At 41.6% G+C, this 23,147-nt stretch overlaps 2 protein-coding genes across 5 annotated transcripts; one reads left to right on the forward strand and one right to left on the reverse strand.

The window, feature by feature from the left end:
* Nucleotides 1-561: 561 nt before the first annotated feature.
* On the reverse strand, nucleotides 562-12,494 carry RAD1 (RAD1 checkpoint DNA exonuclease). Of its 4 annotated transcripts, none has more exons than XM_050943834.1 (7): nucleotides 12,215-12,494; nucleotides 10,683-10,888; nucleotides 9,156-9,382; nucleotides 7,221-7,329; nucleotides 4,354-4,612; nucleotides 3,387-3,485; nucleotides 562-2,064 (listed from the first exon to the last, which is right to left on the reverse strand). In XM_050943834.1, exons 3-7 carry the CDS (start codon nucleotides 9,348-9,350, stop codon nucleotides 1,881-1,883), a joined length of 846 nt encoding a protein of 281 aa, XP_050799791.1. In that variant the 5' UTR covers nucleotides 9,351-9,382; nucleotides 10,683-10,888; nucleotides 12,215-12,494; the 3' UTR covers nucleotides 562-1,880. The 4 variants fall into 4 exon arrangements, with proteins under 4 accessions (XP_050799791.1, XP_050799789.1, XP_050799792.1 ...); XM_050943832.1 differs by having other exon boundaries at nucleotides 9,156-9,428; XM_050943835.1 differs by lacking the exon at nucleotides 10,683-10,888.
* A 94-nt stretch (nucleotides 12,495-12,588) lies between these two features.
* On the forward strand, nucleotides 12,589-22,842 carry BRIX1 (biogenesis of ribosomes BRX1). Its single transcript, XM_050943825.1, has 10 exons — nucleotides 12,589-12,762; nucleotides 15,962-16,073; nucleotides 17,034-17,077; nucleotides 19,708-19,778; nucleotides 20,674-20,723; nucleotides 20,818-20,891; nucleotides 21,000-21,050; nucleotides 21,342-21,443; nucleotides 21,770-21,898; nucleotides 22,335-22,842. Exons 1-10 carry the CDS (start codon nucleotides 12,613-12,615, stop codon nucleotides 22,596-22,598), a joined length of 1,047 nt encoding a protein of 348 aa, XP_050799782.1. The 5' UTR covers nucleotides 12,589-12,612; the 3' UTR covers nucleotides 22,599-22,842.
* Nucleotides 22,843-23,147: the final 305 nt, after the last annotated feature.

Raw genomic sequence — 23,147 nt, forward strand, 5'->3', positions numbered from 1 at the left:
CTGGTAGCATGTCTGTTGCATTATTTGCGCTGGCTGTGTCTGGTCAGATTGCAAAAGATCAGACTATTTACCACATAGACAGGGCTGATCATGTCTGGAACTGGTGCGTACATTTATGACAGATCATGTCTGAAGAGAACAAATGCTACTTCTCACTGAAGTGCAGCCCATTTACTGCTGGAAACATGTTTTAATCCTGAAACTTGAATTCACAGCTTGTAAAATTGAACAGGGAAGTCCTGGGGGTCACTTGTCAATATTAACTCATTAATTCAGAAGGCAAGTACCAGCTTCCCGCAAATGAGTGGATGTTATGCCTTTGTGCAAGAAACCATCTCTTGCACTGGTGATCTTACCAATTAGTGGCCTGGCTCTGATCCTCCCGTTCTGAAAAAGGTTGAAAAGATGGAGAAGTAATTTCAGTAAGCGGATGCAAGTCACTGAAAGTTTGTCTCCTTATCAATATTTTGTGTATCCACCATATCTTGAACCACTATCTATCATTCTTCCTGATTCAGTGTGACACTGAAATAGCAGTTAGGAATAAGCAAAATCTGTCAATATATCACAGTATTTTATTTCCAGGAAACAATTCATTCACTTTACGATTATTTTATTAAAAAAATACAAAAGCATTTCTAAATGCAGCAAAATATGAAGCCTGTGGCATCTTATAGACTGACAGATGTTTTGGAGCATGAGCTTTCGTGGGTGAATACCCACTTCATCGGTATTCACCCACGAAAGCTCATGTTCCAAAACATCTGTTAGTCTATAAGGTGCCACAGGATTCTTTGCTGCTTTTACAGATCCAGAGTAACATGGCTATCTCTCTGATACTTGACAAAATATGAATGTGGTACATATGTATAGGTTTGTTATCGTTAAAGGCAACTGGCCTCCCAATTGTGAGAAGCTATGTTTTATTTTATAAAAATCAATAAAATTCCTTGGGATTTTTTTCTTCTCCAAAACAAATACTCCAATGCTCTTTTTCCTTAAAACTGAAATAAATAAGTGTTTTTGATCTGGAAGGCAGTGGTGAATGGATGGGGTTGGGGGAGAACACGTAAAAGAACACATTTCAATAGCAAGGGTTGTATTAGTATTTTTTTTTTTAATTTGAAAAGTTAAAATCGAAATGACACTGCCCAAGTAGTTAAAAGTGATTTATGTTGGGTTCTATGCTAACTTACCAGTACAGCACAAGCACACTGCTGTGGAAAATGGGCCATCCCTGATGAAATTCTAGGGAATTCAGTAATTACAGCAGGCTTGAATCTAGCTGAGGATGAGCAATTTCACAACTGACTGTTATTGTGAAGTCAGTTTCAATTTTCACTCTCCACTTGTAGTCTCACAAGAAGTTTTATTTTTTTAAATCATTTGAACCACCCACTGTCTAACACAAGCCAGCATTCAGACATTCACCACCTGTAATTGCTTCATCCATGCTCAGAGCAAACCATAATCCACCAGTTTTTGGTTAACCTACTGCTACTGTCATAGATTTACCGCATTGCTTGTGTTTGCAATTATTCTGACAATAGTGACAGAATACTCAAGGCGTTGTTTGGTGATCATTCCAAGTTTGCAGTGGACAAGTGTGCACATCACAGCACCCTTCTCAGCCTCAGCACAGAGACCAAGGATTAAGCAACCTTTGCACTTTTACAGATGGTCCATTCAGGTCAAGAGTGAGAAACACTTGCAAAGTAATATAGGAGAAGCTTCATTGTAGCTGCTTGTTCTGCTCCTTTCTTTGGATAAACGGGGTGTCCATTTTCTGGGCTATCAATCTGGCAACTTTCAAGTTTTTTAATTAAATATTTTATCATTCTGAATGTCCATAAATGAAATGCACAGTCCATATCATAGAGCTATAGTTCTGATTCAGTAATGTCCTCATCAGGGCAACAATAGTACTCTACAAAACAGATCTGTCCATCTTCATTCCTAATCATATACTGCAGTGAAAGGAATCCCCGATTATCTGTCCGAATAGACACTTTACAAGATAAAACTAGTGCCTTAGTAGATGGTTTGAGCAAAGAGATCTTATACCTGCAGGTAAAGAAAAGTATTTTAAAGTTCATAAGCCCAGTTTTTTTAGTAAAAAAGGGAAGCACCAGAGAAGGGGGTGGGCTTATGAACGGGTATAGGGAGGTGGGACACAGCCCCTCCCCAACAGAGGGAGCCAGGAGAGGCAGCACAGCCAGAAAGTAAGAGGTGGGGCCAGAGTCTCTCTGCTTCTGGCCACACTGCTCTCCCCCCAGCCTCCGAAACAGCTGCAGCTCTGGGGCTGGCAGGCTGCACCTGTGCCACTCGGCCCCGCCCCCTAGAGCAGGCTGTGGCCACGCCACCAGAGCACGCTGCAGCTCTGCCGCCTGGCCCAGCCTGCTGGAACATGCTGCAGCTGCGCCGCCCTGTCTGGCCCACCGGAGCAGGCTGTGGCCACGCTGCCCAGCCTGCTGGAGCAGCTCCAGCCAGGTCAGACACATCCTCCCCTGGCCCACCCCAGTTAAGTTGGGAAGGGATGGGGAGATTACTGGGGGTCCTGGGCTGGGGTGGGGTCATGTGGGGGGTGGTCACAGGGGTTACTCTTCTGATCCCCAGCTTCTCCCCCAAAAAAGTTTCCCCACCAGTTGCTGTCCCGGCCTGTCAGGGTAAGCAGCTGGCATGCTGGGACACTTTGTTTACTTAAGTTTACCTCTGTGCCTGCGGACACTCGAGGTAAACAACCCATCCTGGCCCATGGGTGGCTTATCCTGATGGTCTGGGAACCAAAGTTTCTGCCCCCTGAATTATAGGGTCGGCTTATAAAATTTTTCCATTTTTACTTATCCATCAGGGGAGTGTGTGTGTGTGTGTGTGTGTGTGTGTGGGGGGCTTTTAAATGAACCGGCTTACGATAGAGTATATAAAATACAACAATAACTGAAGCCTTATTCTCAAGTAATGGACCAAAAACTGACAAAACCAATTATAGAATATCAGGGTTGGAAGAGACCTCAGGTCATCTAGTCCAACCTCCTGCTCAAAGCAGGACCAATCCCCAACTCGCCCCCTCAAGGACTGAACTCACAACGCTGGGTTTAGCAGGCCAATGCTCAAACCACTGAGCTATCCCTCCCCATCTCCAACCACTGCTGTAGTTTTACAGTATGGTTTAATTTTTCCCTGTTACTGTATCAACAGCATGAATTTCATACTCTACTTTTTATTACTGAACTTTTAAGCAGAACAACAACTTCTGCCAAAGGGAAATTCTGAAATACTACTCTGTTCTAGGGAAAGTCAGACATTTCAGTAGCTGATGAAACCACTTTTTCACCTTCTTGGTACGAATGTGTCAGACTACTACTGTTACTGTCCTGATCACTGACCTGTTCGTCTGGGTCTGATTGCAATGAAATGCTTCCATCAAATCAGAATCTTTGGGATAGTCAAGATGAGCACTTCCTGCATTGCCAAAGGTGGATAATCTAAAAGACAAAATACACCAACTCAGCAAAGCATTTGATATTGGCACCATCAAATCTGAAAAGTGGAAACAACAAAATGATGTTATCCATTGGGACAATTCTCAAAGCAGAAGATTTCAACAAGCTACCTAGTGTTCATAAGAGATGAGGTACCAACATTTAATTTTCTATTAGAATGAATCATAAGCATGAGATTTGTGGCACTCTAAACTCAGAGTTCCCCTGATAGCAGCTGACTGTGGTTTCAAAGAAAGGTGACTTTTGCTAATGAAAGACTGAATTCCATTAGCACCTAGAGGCCTCAATCTGCTGCCATACCAGAAACTGAAAGAAACTTGCTCTGCAGCACCTAGTTGTGGAGCTGCCAGGGCTGTGGAAAACTCATGAGTTCCCTTATGCACTGTAGCATACAACTCCTGATTTTTCAGCCCTGATCCATCACCCCTACAAGGCCATGCAGACCTTGGAACTTATTCTTCATAACTAAAAATACTAAATGAATGGATTCAAAAAACATCCTGGAATTTGTTTAACAAGGTATACAAAACATAAGATAAAAAGAGTTGTATCTGCTTATTCCAAGGCTGAAGCTGGCTCCCAACCTTAAAATGATGTATTCTATTGCCAAAAGCATCAGGTTGAAAATTTTGGAATATTGAGAAATAAGGAATGAACAGTTGCCTGGTACCTTGTCTGAATAATTAGTCTTCATATGTGATCAGCAGACCATTATAACAGACAGCATATTTAAACAGATATGGTGCAGATCTGTACAGTGTTGAATAAGCAGCATCAATAATTCCAAACATCAAAAAGGAACTAAGCTGCTAAACATGAACTGTTGAAATGGACATGTAATTTCTGATACCTGAAATAAGGCTTGTCTGGAGACATGGTGATCTGCAGGACCTCACTGGTCATATCTAATTCAGCAAATGCTTCTCTTAACCCTTCTGACTGCAGGATAATTTTATTAACCACATTTGTACTGCAGAAATCAAAATCTAGTGTCTCTTCAGGTTCTTCAGTGTTAATTTTACACACAGTTACCACACCTCCTTCTTCTAGAAATAGGGTCAAGGGGTAGCCATAACCACGGTAACACATTCGAAGTGCTGTTGAAGTACCTGAAATGATGATAAAATTAGCACTCTTTAAGAGCTAGATGGTGTAAGGGAGGGATAGCTCAGTGGTTTGAGCATTAGCTTGCTAAATCCAGGGTTGTGAGTGCAATCCTTGAAGGAGCCATTTAGGGAACAGGGTAAAAATCTGTCTGGGGATTGGTCCTGTTTTGAGCAGGGGGTTGGACTAGATGACATCCTGAGGTCCCTTCCAACCCTGATATTCTATGACTCTAACCTTTGGAGACCTGGATTCTAGTCATGCTTATCACAGATTAAATTGGTTTATTATGCTCAGTCTAGTCTCAGACCTTTCCTGAATTCTGTCTCAGTCAAAAAATTACCACACAATTTAGGATGATTGAGAGGCTCTTTTCAAAAAGGCCTAGGATAAGAATAGCCAGGATATTAGAACAGGAATGGCACCTTAGAGACTAACAAATTTATCTGAGCATAAGCTTTCATGGGCTAAAACCCACTTCATCACAGTGGGTTTTAGCCCACAAGAGTTTATGCTCAAATAAATTTGTTAGCCTCTAAGGTGCCACAAGTATTCCTGTTCTTTTTGCAGATTCAGACTAACATGGCTGCTACTCTGAAACAGGATATTAGCGTTCATGCAAATGTGCAATGGCAGAATTGTCTGAGAAAACTTGTACTGTATCTATCTGCAATGTGTGTGACTCTGGTCTACCCTCATTCATAAGTAACGCCTAAGAAAACACTTCTGGAAGAACTATTTTCAAGCAGGAAGACAGTTCAACTTCTAATATATAAAATCACAGATAAGAACTGGATGTTTGACAATGGAATATTAATAATTCACAGTTCATACAAACAGAGCAATATTTCATTTTGAAATAGCATTTGAGGGGGAAAAAAAGGCATTTTTAAGTGATCCACTGGAAAACTAACTACATATAAATAATACAGAGGCTGCCCTGAATTATTCAAACAATACAACAAGCTGCGGGCCTATACAAAATACCTTGTGGGCCTATGGTGCACCCAAGACATAAGGCAAAAAGCTAGGGGCTTTTTACTAACTGAGGAATGTGATTAGAGGGAGAAGGATCATGTGCTTAAGCCACTGAAATTCTACTCAGGATATCTTGGTTTAGTTCCCAGCTCTGCCACAGACTTCCTGTGCAAACTTGGACAACAGTTGCTCTCTATTTCAGTTCTCCATCTGTAAAATGGAGATAATACTTAGATATGTTGTGAAGATCAATTCATTGTTTGTGAGGTGCTCAGATGTGACGGAGGCCAAAGAGGTACAGTAGAACCTCAGAGTTACAAACAGTTTAGGAATAAAGGTTGTTCATAACTTTGAACAAAATGTTATGGTTCTTTCAAAAGTTTACAACTGAACATTGACTTGATACAGCATTGAACCTTTACTATGCAGAAGACAAATACTGCGTTCCCTTTATTATTTTAGTAATGTACATTTAACACAGTACTGTACTGTATTTGCTTCTTTTTTTCCATCTCTGCTGCTACCTGATTACATATTTGCGGTTCCAAATGAGATGTGTGGTTGACTGATCAGTTTGTAACTCTGAGATTCTGTTGTACCTAGAAAGAGTGTAAAACCTTTACCAAGTTATACGAATGTTTTATAACAGTTTAGGGTAGCTGAAGTCTAATGGATTGATACCAAGGCTGGGCTGCAGGGTCCTATCTAAAGTCTGTCACTGACTCACAGGGTGAGCTTAAAACGGGTCACTTAACCTGTCTGCTTACCTAGCTTTATAATAGCTGTTTGAAAGCTACAGAGAGGAGGACTATAAGCACCAAGCATGTGGCTGGCTTTTATTTATCAGAACCACCTGGTACCATTGATGGATTTCCTTCTACTTGCAACAACTGGCCCTTCTCTGGGCTTGTCTGTACTTACAGATAGATCAGCACTGCTGCGATTGATGCAGCAGTGTCGATTTAGTGGGTCTAGTGAAGACCTGCTAAATCAATGGCACAGCGCTCTCCAGTCAACTCTTGTGCTCCACCTCTCCAAGAAGAGTAAGGAAAGTCAACAGGAGAGTGTCTCCCGTCGACAGAGCACAGTACAGACGCTGCAGCAAGTCGATCTAAGCTACATCAACTCCAGCTATGTTATTCATGTAACTGGAGTAGCATAACTTGGGTCAACTTACTAAGGTAATTATAGAAAAGGCCTAGGCTTTAACATTTCCTAAATCAGTGTGTAATCACAAGATTCCTCTGCCATTTCTCTTACGAATCTTATATTTATGAACACATTTTGTCTTCCAAACTCAAGACTTCTCACTGAGTACCTTTCACGGCCCCTTTACTTATAACTCTGTCCACTGCCACCTTTTCCGTCACAGTGTCTGGATTCAGTTGAGTACCTACCCTCCTGGCCACTCGAGCAATTATCGCAGCATACAGTTGCAGCAACTTAAGAAGCTACCGTATGGCCAAATCAATCATTGGTAGCTGCTCTTCAGAGGGGGGTCTTAGTATGGGAAGGTTAGGGAATCTTACAGTGACAGGAAAGATCACTTTCATAAAGCCACATGGGAGGTGGCTAGAAGCACAGGTTTCACTCTGATTACTGAGGGCATCAGATCAGGACATGCATGCACAATACCTGGCAAAGAATTTGTACCAAAAATGGTCAAGCAGTCTAAAAGAACAGCCAAATTGATTCGAAACGTCACAGGCTCTTCCTGTACAATAAATTCTTGAAAAATCCCTGCCTGTAAAAAAAAAAAAAAAGAGAGAAAGTGTGTGTATGGAAGAAGTTTAACAACATTTGTTTCCCTTTCTGTAGTAACAGTGACTTAACAATCATCTCTATAAATCCATAATCTTCACCTTCAGAGCACAACATGATACAAAATAAGAGCCAATGCGCATATACTCAGGACCCTTTAAAAATTAGCACATAGCTTAGACAAAGGAAAACCAGATACATATGACATTTGAGCAGTGGCCTTTTAGTGTAATAATAAGCTATAAATGTTGAAGTATAAAGATCTCCCCACCAATCAACAGATGTTCAGTGTGCTGTACAACTTAAATAAAACCAAGACTTGTCATTTATTTCCAGTACACCTACTGTGATAAGTGCTTTCAAAAACAGAAGGCAGCACAATTTCTGCCCCGAGGAGATCACAATCTAAAGATAGTCAAGAAAGCAAACAGCAGCAGGTGGAAGGGAACACATTAAATAAAACATGACTTCTTAAAATTCAAAGAAATGAAACCAAGCAAGGAAGTCAAAATATACGACTAGAGAAAGGGGCTAATTTTCTCTGTGCCCACTTCCTTCCCTTTCCTATTTTGTTCTTTTTTTATTCTCCCTCCACCTTATTTTTGGGGGCGAGACATCAATTAATATATAAATTAAATGAAAGATTACTAGAGATAGCAGAAAAGGGTAACATAGGATCAACAGTAATCATACTAAACACATATTGAGAAAAAATAATGTACAGTGTTATTCAGAGGTGAGGAGAGATGCAATGAGATGCATGTCAAAGGGAGTGAACTCAGTCCTGTAGGGCTCATCATAATAATTGCTTGATGACCTAAGACACAAAAGTGGACTCTCTAAAAGGTGGATGGAATCTGAATGCAGAACTCTTTGAGATCATGAAATGGAAGATGATGTATAAATACAAACTATTACTGCTATTATTTTGAGAGATGATCAAGATATTTCAAAAGGAGAAATAATGAACTGTTTTGCTGACGATGGAGAGGAAATGTTTACTGTCATGCAAGAGGGTATAAATGGAAGTAATGGGATGGCATTAGGGAAAGGGAAGTAAGGCTGAATATTATTAAAAAGCTTCCCAAGAGTGAGCTCTGGTCAATCGTAAAACTGTCTTCCATTAGGGAAGAGGTGGGATCTTTATCACGAGTCATCTATAAATACATCAGACAAGCAGTGGAGTATATACCCATAGTGAATAGTTCTACACTAGCCTCAGAGGATTCGCTGAATGATCTACAAGGTCTTTTCCCAACTTTAATATCAGCAGTATTGCAGGGCATTCGCTGGGTCAGATTCTCCACCTTATGCCTACGATTCTGACAGTTCCTCTCAATCCCCTAAGATAAACTGCATATACTTCCTTATTCTCTCAAACAGTACTTCCATCACATACTTTGTTTCCATTCTTAGGTACTTCTGGTCTCTCAATACTTCCCTGGCTCATTTAATGCTCTCATATCTCACAGTGGCTTCATACCATGTGCTTATACAAGACTCAATGTGAAACAATGGTGATCCTCTCATATGCTATAGTAACAATAAAATAGGAAAACAATTCCCTCTCTGCTATATCAAGAATTTAACTCCAGCATTTCTGAATAGTGTCAACAACTGCACTTTTGCAAGTCTAGAATTGAGACATTAATGCTTTCAACCCACTAGTCTCATCTTTTGTTTGACTGGATTATGTCCATTGGGAAAGCCATTGACAAATGCAAGAGAAAGTAAAAAACTGCCATTTTAAACATATGAAAGACTGATCACAGATACACTGACAGTCTTATGATGTGCTAGGCTCCTTACCTGAATAAAGGCATTTGCCTGCAGACACTTTGCATTTTCCACTGTAACCTTGATTCCATTTGTAGTTGCAAAACATGTTGCATGGTCTTTAAAATGAATGGCTTTTAGGATATTTGAGAGGTTTCTGACATTGTCAAGACTGCCAACTAAAACATACTGGTCATCACCAGTTTCAGGTTGAGTGGAGAGGGGCATTATCTAGTTTGCATTCACTGCTCCAGTCTTTCCTGTGACAGTATAAATGAGGGATTAAGATGCAGTTTCAAAGAAAACCTAAAAAGAGGCAACATACTTGTGTTAATCTGAATTGCTGTTTATGGATGAAACATGGGAAAAAAAAAAGCTTCACAAACTTGTGATGATGTACTGGCAGCAATGCTTTGGTGTAATTAAATAGTTCATGAATAGACCAGGAGTATATACAAAACAATCCAAAATTTTTTTTAGCTACTTCTACTCCGTGAGAGAGATATTCAGGTCCAATACTATTAAAATAGCAAAGTAACAGGATGCACAAGCATATTCCTATATCTGTGTATCACTGACCCCTGCTGGATAGACCATGACACCAGTTAATTTTATTTTTAATATATACACTGGACCCTTGCTAGAACACAGGATTTGGGATCGATGCATGGTACCGTGTTAAAATGAATTGCAACTGAAGTAATTAAATTTGGGATTGTTGTGGAAAATCAACCACATGTTGAGTTTGGATCAGATCAGCCTGAGGTTCCTTTATTGATTACAAGCGTGGGGGGGTAACAGCTCTCAGTAGCTGCCCCCCGATTCAAGGAACACGCAAGCCTTTTAAAGCTTAAAACCACAGACAAATTATACATACTTCCATATTAATTACCTTATTTGGAATATATTGCAAAATGTGATGCAGGTTAAAGGCGAAAAGAAACAATCATCTCCCTTATTTGGCTTTTCCTGTTATTGTTATTCCCAATCTAGTTCTTTTGTGGTTTGACTTTTCTAATGCTTCCATTGCGGTTATATTTAACAAGCTTGGCTTGGCTAATTGTCTCTGGGTACTTTCCACTTCACTTCCTCATGCCCCTTACACATAGAAGCAAGCTCATCTAATACTTCAGGCCTATTAACTTGACCAAAGATCTAAAGGTCCTCTAAATTTTCCTCTACAGGATCCATGGCTGCGACCATGTTATATGCGAATTTGTGCTATATAGACGTGTGTTCTAGTGAGAGTCCAGTGTATAAACACACACACAAATTTCCCTCCATTTGAGCTTTGGCTCACAAAGTAGAGGCCTGTGTTTTTGAAGCTGCAAGAGAAGACTCCTGATATTTCATCCTTCTATTCTCTCCTCATTCTATCTATCTTGCAAGGAAATATATTTACATCTTTACTGCTTTAAGTAGCATCTCCCTTTTCGTTTAGAGTCATATTACAGGCAAACTGCAAAACAAACTAATACAGAAGTTATATCCATGTCCTTTATTGATGCCTCAGGCTGGTAAATACAGATTAATATGTTTTTTCCCCTGCTTTTTTATTACATGACAAATATCAGGTCCCAACTTGCCCTGTTCTTCTGGAGAACTCTTTGGAAGACTACACACTTCACACTAGGGGGAAAGCTGAGTTGCAGCTTTCCCATTCCCAGGCATCGGCAGAAAGGGTGAAGAATGCTGAGTGTCAACTGAGATTTCAGCCTAGTGCGGTGCTCCTATCCTACTCCAGTTATCCAGGAAAACAGTCAGATCTAGTATTTATATTGTAAACAAACAAAAACAGAAAGATGACATTACATCCATCTTTATACACACTTCATAAAGAAATAAAGGCCACAATCATATTTTTCCTTTACAATTCACTTTTAATAACAGATGGGTACTACTGACATTATGAGCACATATACAGGGAGATTTTCAAGACACGAAGGGCAGTTAGTTGCCCAAAACCTTTTGATAGTGAATGATGAAAATCTCCACATAGCTCCCCACATCTCTATTGCTATTCCTTCTTTAAAGGCTGAACATTACCATGAAGCAGCACAATAGTTTTAATTAAACCACTAATTTTTTCCTGCTGTTAATAAGAAAAAAAGGCTGCACTCCACTTTGTGAACAGAAATAAGTTAGTGCCATTAACACACTTTACAATCTGTTCTTCTGATTTAAATTTAACAGAAAGCCTTCCACTTCCTTTCACAAAGCTCTAGGTTACAACAGCTGCTTCCTTTTGGCCATTATACTCATTGGTTTTTGTGTCACTGTAGTTTTTGTTTCCCTGTGTGTAGCATCAGTTTTATGCATATTCTTCCAGGGATGAGGTTGCAACACCCTCATCCATTTCCCAAATTGTCAGCAGCCTCTCAGCAGGGTGAACAGGATTCCTGGTACTCTCATCCTCATCACTGCAATGCAGGACCAATGTGAATCCTACCTCATGTTGTGTCTGATCATTAGCATTAAATCAGTTAAAAGTCTGCAGAACCATTACATCCTGCACAGGTCTAACATACACACACACACCCCGACCGAAGTTTGTGCTCCGTGAGCCAAACTCTGTGCCCTGTTTTTCATCTTCAGTACACTTCTCACGCACTGATATTACAGTATGCTATGACAACAGGTAGAACAGTGGTACCAAACCTATTTACCATTGTGTGCAGCATCTGCAGCTGTTTATCTGGGCTGCATCCATACACTAGCTATAAAAACGAGGAGTCTGGCGGCATATTAAAGACTAACAGATTTATTTGGCCATAAACTTTTGTGGATAAAAAACCACTTTCCCTCTCTTAGTATTACCGCTCATCAATTATTGGGCATGGACCACATTCACCCTGCTTGAATTGGCCCTGTCAACACTGGTTCTCCACCTGTAAGGTAACTCCCTTCTCTTCATGTATAATAATGCCCGCATCTGTAACTTTCACTCCATGCATCTGAAGAAGTGGGAGGTTTACCCAGGAAAGCTTATGCCCAAATAAATCTTAGTCTCTAAGGTGCCACTGGACTCCTCGATGTTTTTGTGGATACAGAGTAAGACGGCTCCCCCCAATACCTGACACTAGCTATATTACCTGGGCGGCCCTGAGGCTGTCACATGGGTCACAGCTGTGCGCTGACGGGGCCACATGCGGCCCTCGGGTTGAGAGCCAGGGAGCTGGAGGACTCAGGCCGGAGGCCCCTTTGCACTAGGCACTCATCAGCAGCCAAGGGCCCCTGGGCCTGCCCTGGGGAACCAGCGGCCCAGGGACAGCGCTGAACGGGGAACCTCAGCCCAGGGACCCGGCTCAGGAAACCCGCGCCGCCTAACGCCGTCACACGCGCTACGAATCCTCCCCGCGGCGCGGCTAGGTACTTACCTCCTGCTTTACGGCTGCCGTAAAACGAGATCCGCCAGAGACGGCAGCACGCCGGCGGCCAGGACTATGCAAACGAAGCGCAGCTTCCGGGGGTTGGGTCACGTGTAAGCAAGATGGCGGCGGCCAAGAGGAAGCGTGGTGGTGGTGCGACCCGGCCGAGGAAACGAGCTAAAGGGGCTCCGAACGGGACCGGGCTGCCGGCCAAGCCAAGCCCGCAGGGAGAGGAGAGGGAGGAGCACAGCATCCCGGCTCCCGTCTCCAAGGTAAAGAGAGCGGCTGATCCCCTGCCCCGCCCCCAGGGGGTATGTGGCTGGCCCGGGCTGTCTCCACCGGGCTCTCTACGGCGCGCAGGGTAAGAGGCGGGGGTGGCCTCGCCTGCGTTCTCCCTGTTGGTGGTAGGAGCTCGGGAATGGTCCCTCTTGTTGTCATGCCCCGTACGGGACGGGGAGGGCCGGGCCTGCCCTGCCCTGTTGGGGAAAGGCTGTCTCTCCTCAGGGGAAGCTTCCCACGGGCCGGAGATTATCCCTCTCCAGCCTCAGACCTTTTAGAGACATCGCCTCTCATTAGAGAAGCAGCTCTCTTTGCTCTGAGTTCTCACTATGCTTGCAGGGCAGCCGCCTGCTTGGTGTGCAAGGGAGCAAATCGCTGGTTGCAGTCTCTCCACAAAAACAACAAGGCTCTGTTAGTCTTTATGGTGCCACCGGACCCCTTGTTGTTTTTGTGGATACAGGCTAACGCGCCTAATCCCTGATGCTAGTCTCACCACAGAGACATGTGCTGCCTCGATCTGTGTGGTCGCCCGAACTCTTCATATGAGTGTGCAAAGCAAGGTTATGTTTCACTGTCGAGATCTGCACAGATATCTTGAATACACTAGGAACGTGGAGATACCTTGTCCAAGCACCTGAAGTGCCACCCTGAACACAGGCGTGCTCCGATCAAACTGAGATACGTCTGTAAGGTGCCACAGGACTCTGAGGCACTGCATGCTGCTCTGGGGGTCAGTTTTTTCTGCTTCCAAGAAGATGGGCCACGTTGGGTGCTGTAGTTTTGGGCAGGCAGAGGCCAGTAATCAGTCTGGAATCTCTTCCCACACTCAACTCCACGATCCAAACTCTAGCCAGTACTTGACTATGCCTAATTATTGGGTTCTTGAGCTTGTTGGTCTGAGATGGCGGTGTCCATAATAAGCAAAAAAGAGCAGTTTCTCATATATTGAGGGGGTGACATTCTAGAGCAATAGCTTTTCACAATATTGCTCCCCATTATTAAGAACTTGTTATTTGGTGTTATGTTTTTTATATGAAACAGTGAATATTCTGGATCACAATTATAACACAATTGAGATACAGCAATACTAACACCCTAAAATATTATCAGAGTTAAAAACAAATCATAAAGTCTTGTACAAGGACTTGGTAGGTAGTTTTAGTGGCCATTTTATTTAGAGAGCGCTTTTCAGTTTTTTAAAAAAACTTGCATATTGAAATTGGAAATCCTGTAGTCCATAGAAGCCACCCGGGCCTTCTGCGCTGAGTTAACAGAGGATTCATTTGTAGCAGACCCTTTTATCCTGTGTTGCTTTACAACTCCCTGGCTCTCAGTTCATTTTGTAGAGAAAGCAACAGATCAGCCTTTTCTTGTGACTGAGATGACTTACTGTGCTTCTAATATTCTTGGCTTTCTGCACAGCTCAGAATGCTGCAAATCCATTTGTCAATGGCCAGGGGAGGGAGGAGTTTCACCAAAGCCCCTCCGTATTCTGTTGCTAACTCAAAGGAAGGATTAGGATGAATTCCCTGGGGATATTGCAATTTTCTTCCTGTCAGAGACAACTATTCCTAGAGCTCATAAAAATATTTTAGAAGCAGCAGCTCTTGCCTCTGGAATGGACTGAATGGCTGGGATTTTCAAAGTGTTTTCTTGAAGGAATGGCACTGCACTCCTCTCTAAGTTCTTAACGCTTCCTTCACCTTAAAATTACACAGGACTTCACACACTTCTGTACTAGTGGTTTTAGCGTTGGCCTGCTAAACCAGGGTTGTGAGTTCAATCCCCGAGGGGGCCACCTAGGGATCTGGAGCAAAATAAGTACAGTAACTCCTCACTTAAAGTCGTCCTGCTTAATCTTGTTTTATTGTTACGTTGCTAATCAATTAGGGAGCATACTCTTTAAAGTTGTGCAATGCTCCACTCTTATGTTGTTTGGCTGCCTGCTTTCTCCACAGCTGGCAGCCTCCCTACGCCCCCCTTGGCCCCAGCACCACCTGCCGACAGACTCTGTGGATCAGCGCCTTCTCCCTCCTCCTCACCTCTTCTGCCTGCAGCAATCAGCTGGCTTGCGGCATTTTGGAAGCAGGAGGGAGGGGGAAGGAGCGAGGACTCAGCATGCAGGATTCCCCCTCCCTCCCTGATGCCACAAGCCAGCTGATTGCTGCCAGCAGGAGGGAGGGGGAGCCTGTGCACCGAGTCTTCACTCCTTCCCCCTCCCTTCTGCTTCCAAAATGCCTCAAGCCAGCTGATTGCCCCAGGGAGGGAGGAGGAGCAAGGACTCAGCGTGCAGGCTCCCCTTCCCTCCCCTGCCTCCTGAACACAGCAAGCCAGCTTACTGCCCCAGGCAGAAGAGAGGGGGGAAATCAGCTGGCTTGCGGCGTTTAGAAGGGAGAGGAGGGAGCGGGGAGGAGCCAGGACGCAGCGAGTAAAGTAAAGGGGGAGGAGGCGGGGGAGAAGAGGCGGGTCAAGGGTGGGGCTTGGGGGAAGGAGTGGAGTGGGCAGGCTGAAAGTTGAACCCCCGCCTGTGGTGCTTGCAGAGTAGGAGAAATTGGATTTGCTTAACATCATTTCACTTAAAGTCGCATTTTTCAGGAACATAACTGCAACGCTAAGTGAAGAGTTACTGTACTTGGTCCTGCTAGTGAAGGCAGGGGGCTGGACTTGATGACCCTTCAGGGTCCCTTCCAGTTCTATGAGATAGGTGTATCGCTATACGCAGTTTAACTTTTATACAGTTAATGTAATTTTGCTGTATTTAGTTGCATATTCCTGTACCATCCCTGACCCTCATGGTTATTGTTTAAATGGGAAAACAATTAGATTTCATGGCTACTTACCCCTCCTGTCTGCAAGCAACTGCACCCTGATACGTGAAGTTTATCACAGCCTATGATGGGAAATTTTATGTGAGCAGCCTCAAATATCGGTAGTGTCTCACTGAAAACATTGAGTTGATTAGGGTTCTTTGTGTAGGAATTTAGTAGTAGTGTGTGGAAGATCAGAGTTGTCCACATAAACATTTATATCTCTGTAGCCTGTTGAAAAGGCAGCACTTTGTTTTAATTGGAAACTTCTGCACAAATGTAAATTTTGAAAAATCTGAAATCTTAATTGATTAAATATTAACTTTGATTTTAAAAAATTAATATTAGAAACTTTGTTTCCATTTTAACTTTGTGTTTCTTTTAGGGTAAATGGAAAAATAAAGAGCGAGTGCTTATTTTCTCTTCTAGAGGAATAAATTTCAGAACGAGACATCTAATGCATGACTTGCGAACATTGATGCCCCACTCTAAAGCAGGTAGGGTCTAGGTACTGCTTGTGTCTAAGTTTGTCAGTGGTTTTGGCTATTCTAGTTTATTACACCACTTGCCTCCAACAGTCTGCTGTTTGAAGATGGTGCATAATTCTTATTTTATATGGCTCACTGTCTTTTGTTGACATTTACCCCAATTGCTGCACAGAATAACTGTTGGATTAGAACATAAGAACGGCCATACTGGGTCAGACCAAAAGTCCATCAAACCCAGTATCCTGTCTACCAACAGTGACCAATGCCAGGTGCCCCAGAGGGAGTAAACCTAACAGGTAATAATCAAGTGATCTCTCTCCTGCTGTCCATCACCACCCTCTGACAAACAGAGGCTAGGGATACCATTCCTTACCCATCCTGGCTAATCGCCCTTAATGGACTTAACCTCCATGAATTTATCGAGTTCTTTTTTGAACCCTGTTATAGTCACACCTTCACTACCTCCTCAGGCAAGGAGTTCCACAAGTTGACTGTGCGCTGTGTGAAGAACTACTTCCTTTTATTTGTTTTAAACCTGCTGCCTATTAGATTCTATTAAGATCTTTAGGAAACTAGGCTTCCATTCTGAAAACACTCAAATACATGCTTTGATTTGTTTCACGATTCCTTTGACTTCAGTAAAACTACTTGCATGCATAATGCTTTGTACGTGTTTCAGTGTTTGCTGGGTTGGGGCCTTAGGCTGCTATGTGCAAAAACTGTTGTTAACAGCAACCCAAGTAATGAGTAAGAAGTGAAATAATATCAACAGTGAACATGAGTTATATGCATACTGCTGAGAAACACAAAAACAGAAAATGCTTCATCTTTCTTTAGTAATAACAGTAGGTGAAATATTTTCAGAAGAGTGTGTGGGGCGGGTTTCTTTTCTTTTTTAATTGTTGGTGTCCCTCGTAATATACAAAAGCATGCAAGACTGTTCAGTGGTACTTTTTTCTTTGTTTACAGACACTAAAATGGACCGTAAAGACAAGCTGTTTGTAATTAATGAGGTAATGCCATAACTAAACTAATCTTTATATTTTGGCTTTTTTGGAAATTATTTGAGAGAGCAGATAGGTGATGTTGAAATGGAAGAGAATTTTGGTTTACTTCATGAAACAGAGAGTTTAATCCTGCTGTTTGAATTACTTGCTAAACCACAGGAAGTAATTAGTCATTCTTCTGGATAGGAAGTAGGTGAATTCACTTACCTATATTTAATCCTGACTCTTTGAAACCAAGACTAGTAAGTAAAATATTAATGTAATCTTGCATTTGTCCTCTCTTTTGTTAGACATGATCTGATAGACACGAGAACCTGGTCCTGAAAGCACTCTGTATGCAGAACTCCTATTGGAATCAATAGAAGTTTTGTGCACAAAAGGCTTGCAGGATAGAACTCTATGGTGGTATAGAATATCAGGGTTGCAAGGGACCACAGGAGGTCATCTAGTCCAACCCCCTGCTCAAAACAGGACCAATCCCCAAATAAATCGTCCCGGCCAGGGCTTTGTCAAGCCTGACCTTAAAAACCTCTGAGGAAGGAGATTCCACCACCTCCCAAGTAACCCATTCCAGTGCTTCACCACCCTCCTAATAGTGGAAAAGATTTTCCTAATAGCCAATCTAAACTTCCCTCACTGCAACTTGAGACCATTACTCCTTGTTCTGTCATCACTGAGAACAGTCTAGATCCATCCTCTTTGGAACCCCCTTTCAGGTAGTTGAAAGCAGCTATCAAATCCTTCCTCATTCTTCTCTTCTGCAGACTAAACAATCTCAGTTCCCTCAGCCGCTCCTCATAAATCATGTGCTCCAATTCCCTAATCATTTTTGTTGCCCTCCGCTGGACTTTTTCCAATTTTTCCACATCTTCCTTGTAGTGTACGGCCCAAAACTGGACACAGTACTCCAGATGAGGCCTCACCAATGTCAAATAGAGGGGAATGATCACATCCCTCGATCTGCTGGCAGTGCCCCCACTTATACAGCCCAAAATGCCGTTAGCCTTCTTGGCAACAAGGGCACACTGTTGACTGCCATCCAGCTTCTCGTCCACTGTAAACCCATGGTCCTTTTCTGCAGAACTGCTTCGTAGCCATTTGGTCCCTAGTCTGTAGCAGTGCATGGGATTCTTCTGTCCTAAGTGCAGGACTCTGCACTTGTCCTTGTTGAACCTCATCAGATTTCTTTTGGCCCAATCCTCTAATTTGTCTAGACCCCTCTGTATCCTATCCCTACCCTCCAGTGTATCTACTGCTCCTCCCAGTTTAGTGTCATATGCATACTTGCTGAGGGTGCAGTCCATGCCATCCTCCAGATCATTAATGAACACACTGAACAAAACAGGCCCCAGGACCAACCCTTGGGGCACTCTGCTTGATACCGGCTGCCTACTAGACATGGAGCCATTGATCACTACCCGATGATCTAGCCAGCTTTCTATCCACCTTATAGTCCATTCACCCAGGCCATACTTCTTTAATTTGCTGGCAAAATACTGTGGGATCTCTGTATCTTGGATCTAAATTCACCATGGTTGCAAAGATACTGAATAAAAAACATATAGGGTGAAAACAAAGAAGAAAAGGGCTGATGGAAGGAGGACAAAGTTACAAAGGTTAACTGTGTGGTTGGTTTTTGTCAAGAACATTTGTAATTATAATCTTAAAATATTTAATTGGTGGTGGGGGTTTGCTTTTTTGTGCAAGCCTGAAGGAGGCAAGAAAGAGTACAGGTACATGTGGTATAGCTAAATTGAACTAAGTGGCAGTCTGGGTGGATCCATTAGTGAAAATGAACCAATGAGGAATCAAAGCAGTTTAGATTTCCAGCAGAAAAGATGAGCTGATGATATTACAGGGTGCAGGCAATAGAGACTGCAAGTGTCTGTGGCTTCCAAAAGTCTTTATTCCATCACAAAAGCTAGTGCTTTTGAATCATTACCCCTATGAAAGAACTGCTGTTGCTGCTTTTGTGATTTAGTTCCCAGGTACCCTTTCTAGTTGAGGGAAGAGAGAAGAAGGGTAGGCTGGCAAGCCTATTCTGGCCTTATCTCCTCCACCCATGCTGGTGCTGCTGCTGGAATGTATTAAATAGCTTCATGGATGAAAATGATTGCTGTTCATGAACTTTTTTTTTTTAAATGAGGCATCTTATTTTGAAATAGGAAAGTGACTATTGATACAGACAATTTCAAAATATAGAATAGAAGCATTTTGTTCCATCACTCTGCAGTCTACCAATGAAAACTGCTTTACAAAAGAGAGTGTTTCCCCCATTTTATGTTGGGAAACCTGAGGCACAAATAGAGCAAAAGATCAGCCTGAAGAAAGCCAGACAGTGGGCCAGTGGCAGAGCTGAGACTAAACCCCTAGGTGCCCTGACAGTCTAATGTCCTGTCCACTGGAGTGCTGGTCATTGGTAGTTTTCTGGGAATAAAAATAATTTAAAAGACTTTCAAGGTGGCTATAAATTAAAACTGACTTTTCTGGAGGCACCAGGTGTTAATTATTAATGCAAGACCTTTGCATATTTTCACTTCAGGACAGAAATACTTCAGACAGATTTGGAAGGTTTGTGAAAAGGTCCATGGAGCTTTGTTAATAGCTAATTTGCCAAATGCCTTCTTTTTATACAGATTTGTGAAATAAAAAACTGCAATAAGTGCATATTTTTTGAAGCCAAAAAGAAACAGGATCTCTACATGTGGTGAGAAAATACACTATGCTTTATTAAATCTCCCTCTATAATCATAGTTGCTTGTATTCTGAGAACAGTGGTTCTCAAACTTTTGTACTGGTGACCCCTTTCACATAGCAAGCTTCTAAATGCGACCCCCCCCCCCAATTAACAGTTTTTTATATATTTAACACCATTATATATGCTGGGTGCAAAGCGGGGTTTGGGGTGCAGGCTGATAGCTCATGAACCCCCCCTGTAATAACTTCACAATCCCTTGGGGGTCCTGACCCCCAGTTTGAGAACCATTGGACTAGAACTCTATTTAAAACATCATACAGTTTGAAGATTTACATCTTTAGTGATCAATACATTTCAAGAGTGACATTTTAAAAAAATACAGTTAAACTTGCTCATATGGCAGTGTGCACTTGCTTTCCCTCTATTTCTTACCAGAAGGAAAATGTTCCACTCTTCCTTGTGGGGTTTAAGTATACTGATTTTTTTTTTTTGTTTAAATAAGTTTGTATTTGAATATACCTGAAGCTGCCACAGAATTTTAAGTCTTCCCTACAGGACTGCTGCAGAAGTTTAAGCCAAACTTCCCCCAGACTACTTCAGGTCTTGGCAGTAGTTGCAAGAATAAATTAGGCTTGCTTTGTGTACAAAAATACTATTTTAACATTTTTATAAGCAGCAAAGTAATTGTAAATTAAATACTATTTTCTGTGAAACCTCATCATTTGAGGTCTGCTGTTTATACCTTAAGCCATTTTTAATTTAAATATCTAAAATGAACTATCATTTATATGCAACAAAGGCCAGTTTTAAAACTACTACAGTAAAAAAAGCCTGGCTGAAATTTTACTATAGAATTCTAAAGTATTTTTCTTGCCATTACTAATGGATGTCTTTTTTGTTTCAGGCTTTCAAATTCACCTCAAGGACCATCAGCCAAATTTTTAGTACAGAATAGTAAGTTGAGCTCTCAGATTACTTCTACTGTTTTTATTTATCTGTTTTTCTTATAAAACTGTTTAAAATCTAAAACTGTTCAAAATCATTGTAGTTCATACCCTGGCAGAACTGAAGATGACTGGAAACTGCCTGAGAGGCTCACGACCTCTTCTGTCCTTTGATCCGGCAAGTACAGGATTTCAGATTGCTTGACCTATAGTATCTCTGATTTTCTTTTTCTCTATACTGCTGTTGCCTTCTGTGTGTTCATAAAATTGTATTTTTCTCTTCTAGGTGTTTGATCAAGAGCCACACTATGCTCTGTTAAAAGAGTTGTTTATTCAGGTCAGTATGTGCCAACTTTGTTTTGGGATTTCTTGCATCTTACAAACTCTTTGTGCAAATATTTCAGGCTTAATACCTATTGGAAGTTGTTGGTGTGTGTCTTGGTACTTAGACACTAATCCTGCAAAGACTTGCGCACGTGCTTGAAGTCAATGGGACGACTCACATAGGCAAGTCTCTGCAAGATGAGGATGTTCAGTAGTAAAACAAGATGAATGCAAAGGTAATTAAACGTTATATTTTGGACTCGTGATCATTTTGGATGAGAAACTTTTTTTGCCTTTGTTATAGATTTTTAGTACACCACAGTATCACCCCAAAAGCCAGCCTTTTGTAGATCATGTATTCACGTTCTCCATCACAGACAACAGGATTTGGTTTCGAAACTATCAGGTTAGTTGTTTCCCTTGACTTTTTAAAAAAATCGTAGTTACTGTATGGTTTCATATGAAATCAATGAAATGCAGTAAATTGAAAGGAGACCTTTAACTATTACCAAGATATGCTGACATCCACCCCACTTATACAAAAAATGTGATTTCAAAATGTTTTATGGTGGACTAAAACTTATCTTTTTACATGCTTAACATAAATTAGCTGCATTAGATTTTGGGCTTGAACACCTGTGAATCCATATGTGTAAAATGTTTAAAGAATAGTATGCATGTATAAGTCCAGCACAAGAATCTCAAATGAAGGTGTTTGCTATTTTGTTACAGATCATGGAAGAAGATGCATCTCTTGTAGAAATTGGACCTCGTTTTGTTTTAAATCTCATCAAGATTTTCCAGGGCAGCTTTGGAGGACCAACTCTATATGAGAATCCACATTACCAGTCTCCAAACATGGTAATAGTCTTGCTTTTGGTTTTGCTTGCATTTAACGAATTCCTTAGGCCTTGATTGTGCAAGCTGTTCTGTCTGAATGTACCCCTGCTCATAAGAGATCAGCTTGCAGGATCCAGGGGCCTCCATGTCGCAATACGTATAATAGGTTATAATTTTAGGGTAAAATAATCACTGGCATGTGAACTGAGCAGATTTATGAAACTAATAATGCTGAGTTGTTTGATCTCTCAATGAGAAGATGGCAGTATGCTGAGGAATTTGCCAGTTGAAGGATGATCTTTTTTAAAAGATCACTTTCTAAGTGGAGAGCACTTTCTGTACTATAAAATGTTGTTGTTTGTGAACTTTTTGCAATATTACCTTGTTAGATGAGTTTTTTCATCTCTCCTTCACCTTTCAGTGCAACTGTATTAACTTACTCTTCTTGTTTTGATAGCATCGGCGGATGATAAGATTGGCTATAGCTGCTAAATTCAGAGAAAAACATCAAGTGAAAGACCTGCAGAAACTTAGGAAAAAAGAAGAAAAGACAATTATTCCAGAAGATCCTACAGAAACTGTCTTTGACACTCCAGCAGAGGAGAAGCCATTGGAAATAGTGTTGGTGAAACCTGAGCTAAAAGTCAATTTGAAAAAGAAAAAGAAATTATTTCAACGACAAAGGAAGAGGCAAAAAAACAAGTCCAGGGTGGGAGTGTAAAATGTTAAGTGGAAAACAATGAAGCAAATTTCAAAAGTCATATGTTAGTCTTGCATACTTAGCTCTGAAATATAGCTAACAACCTACCTTGCATATGATCTTATCTCTCAATTTTTTAAAAAGTCAGCAGCTGCTTGCCACCAACTTTGAGTAAATGAAAAATCAGATGTGGATTTCTTCTGCTGTTGGACTTATCTTATCTCAGACTGTGTTTTAAATAAAATTGGTTGGTATTTTTGTTGTACATGTGTCTTCCAAAGAATAGATACATTGCCTTACAAAGCTCTTGGAGAAATATGAACATTTTAAGGGGAAGGTGTTGCAGAGCAGCAACAAGAGGTGAATAAGAAAGTCTGATCAAAAATTTCTTACAACTGAAAGTTAGTCTTGTATGGGTCAGTAATGCTGGGTTTTGGGGTGGGGGGACCACTACCTAAAGGAGTTTGGGTGCTTTCCCCTAGCCATAGTTCAGAAGTTTAGCTCCCCAGCAGTAGTCAAGATCTTACAGTCTATATTACATTTGACATACAAGTACACTTTCTCTTCAAA

The sequence above is a fragment of the Gopherus flavomarginatus genome, chromosome 3 (genome assembly GCF_025201925.1).
Source record: "Gopherus flavomarginatus isolate rGopFla2 chromosome 3, rGopFla2.mat.asm, whole genome shotgun sequence".
In the NCBI taxonomy this organism is placed as follows: domain Eukaryota; kingdom Metazoa; phylum Chordata; order Testudines; family Testudinidae; genus Gopherus; species Gopherus flavomarginatus.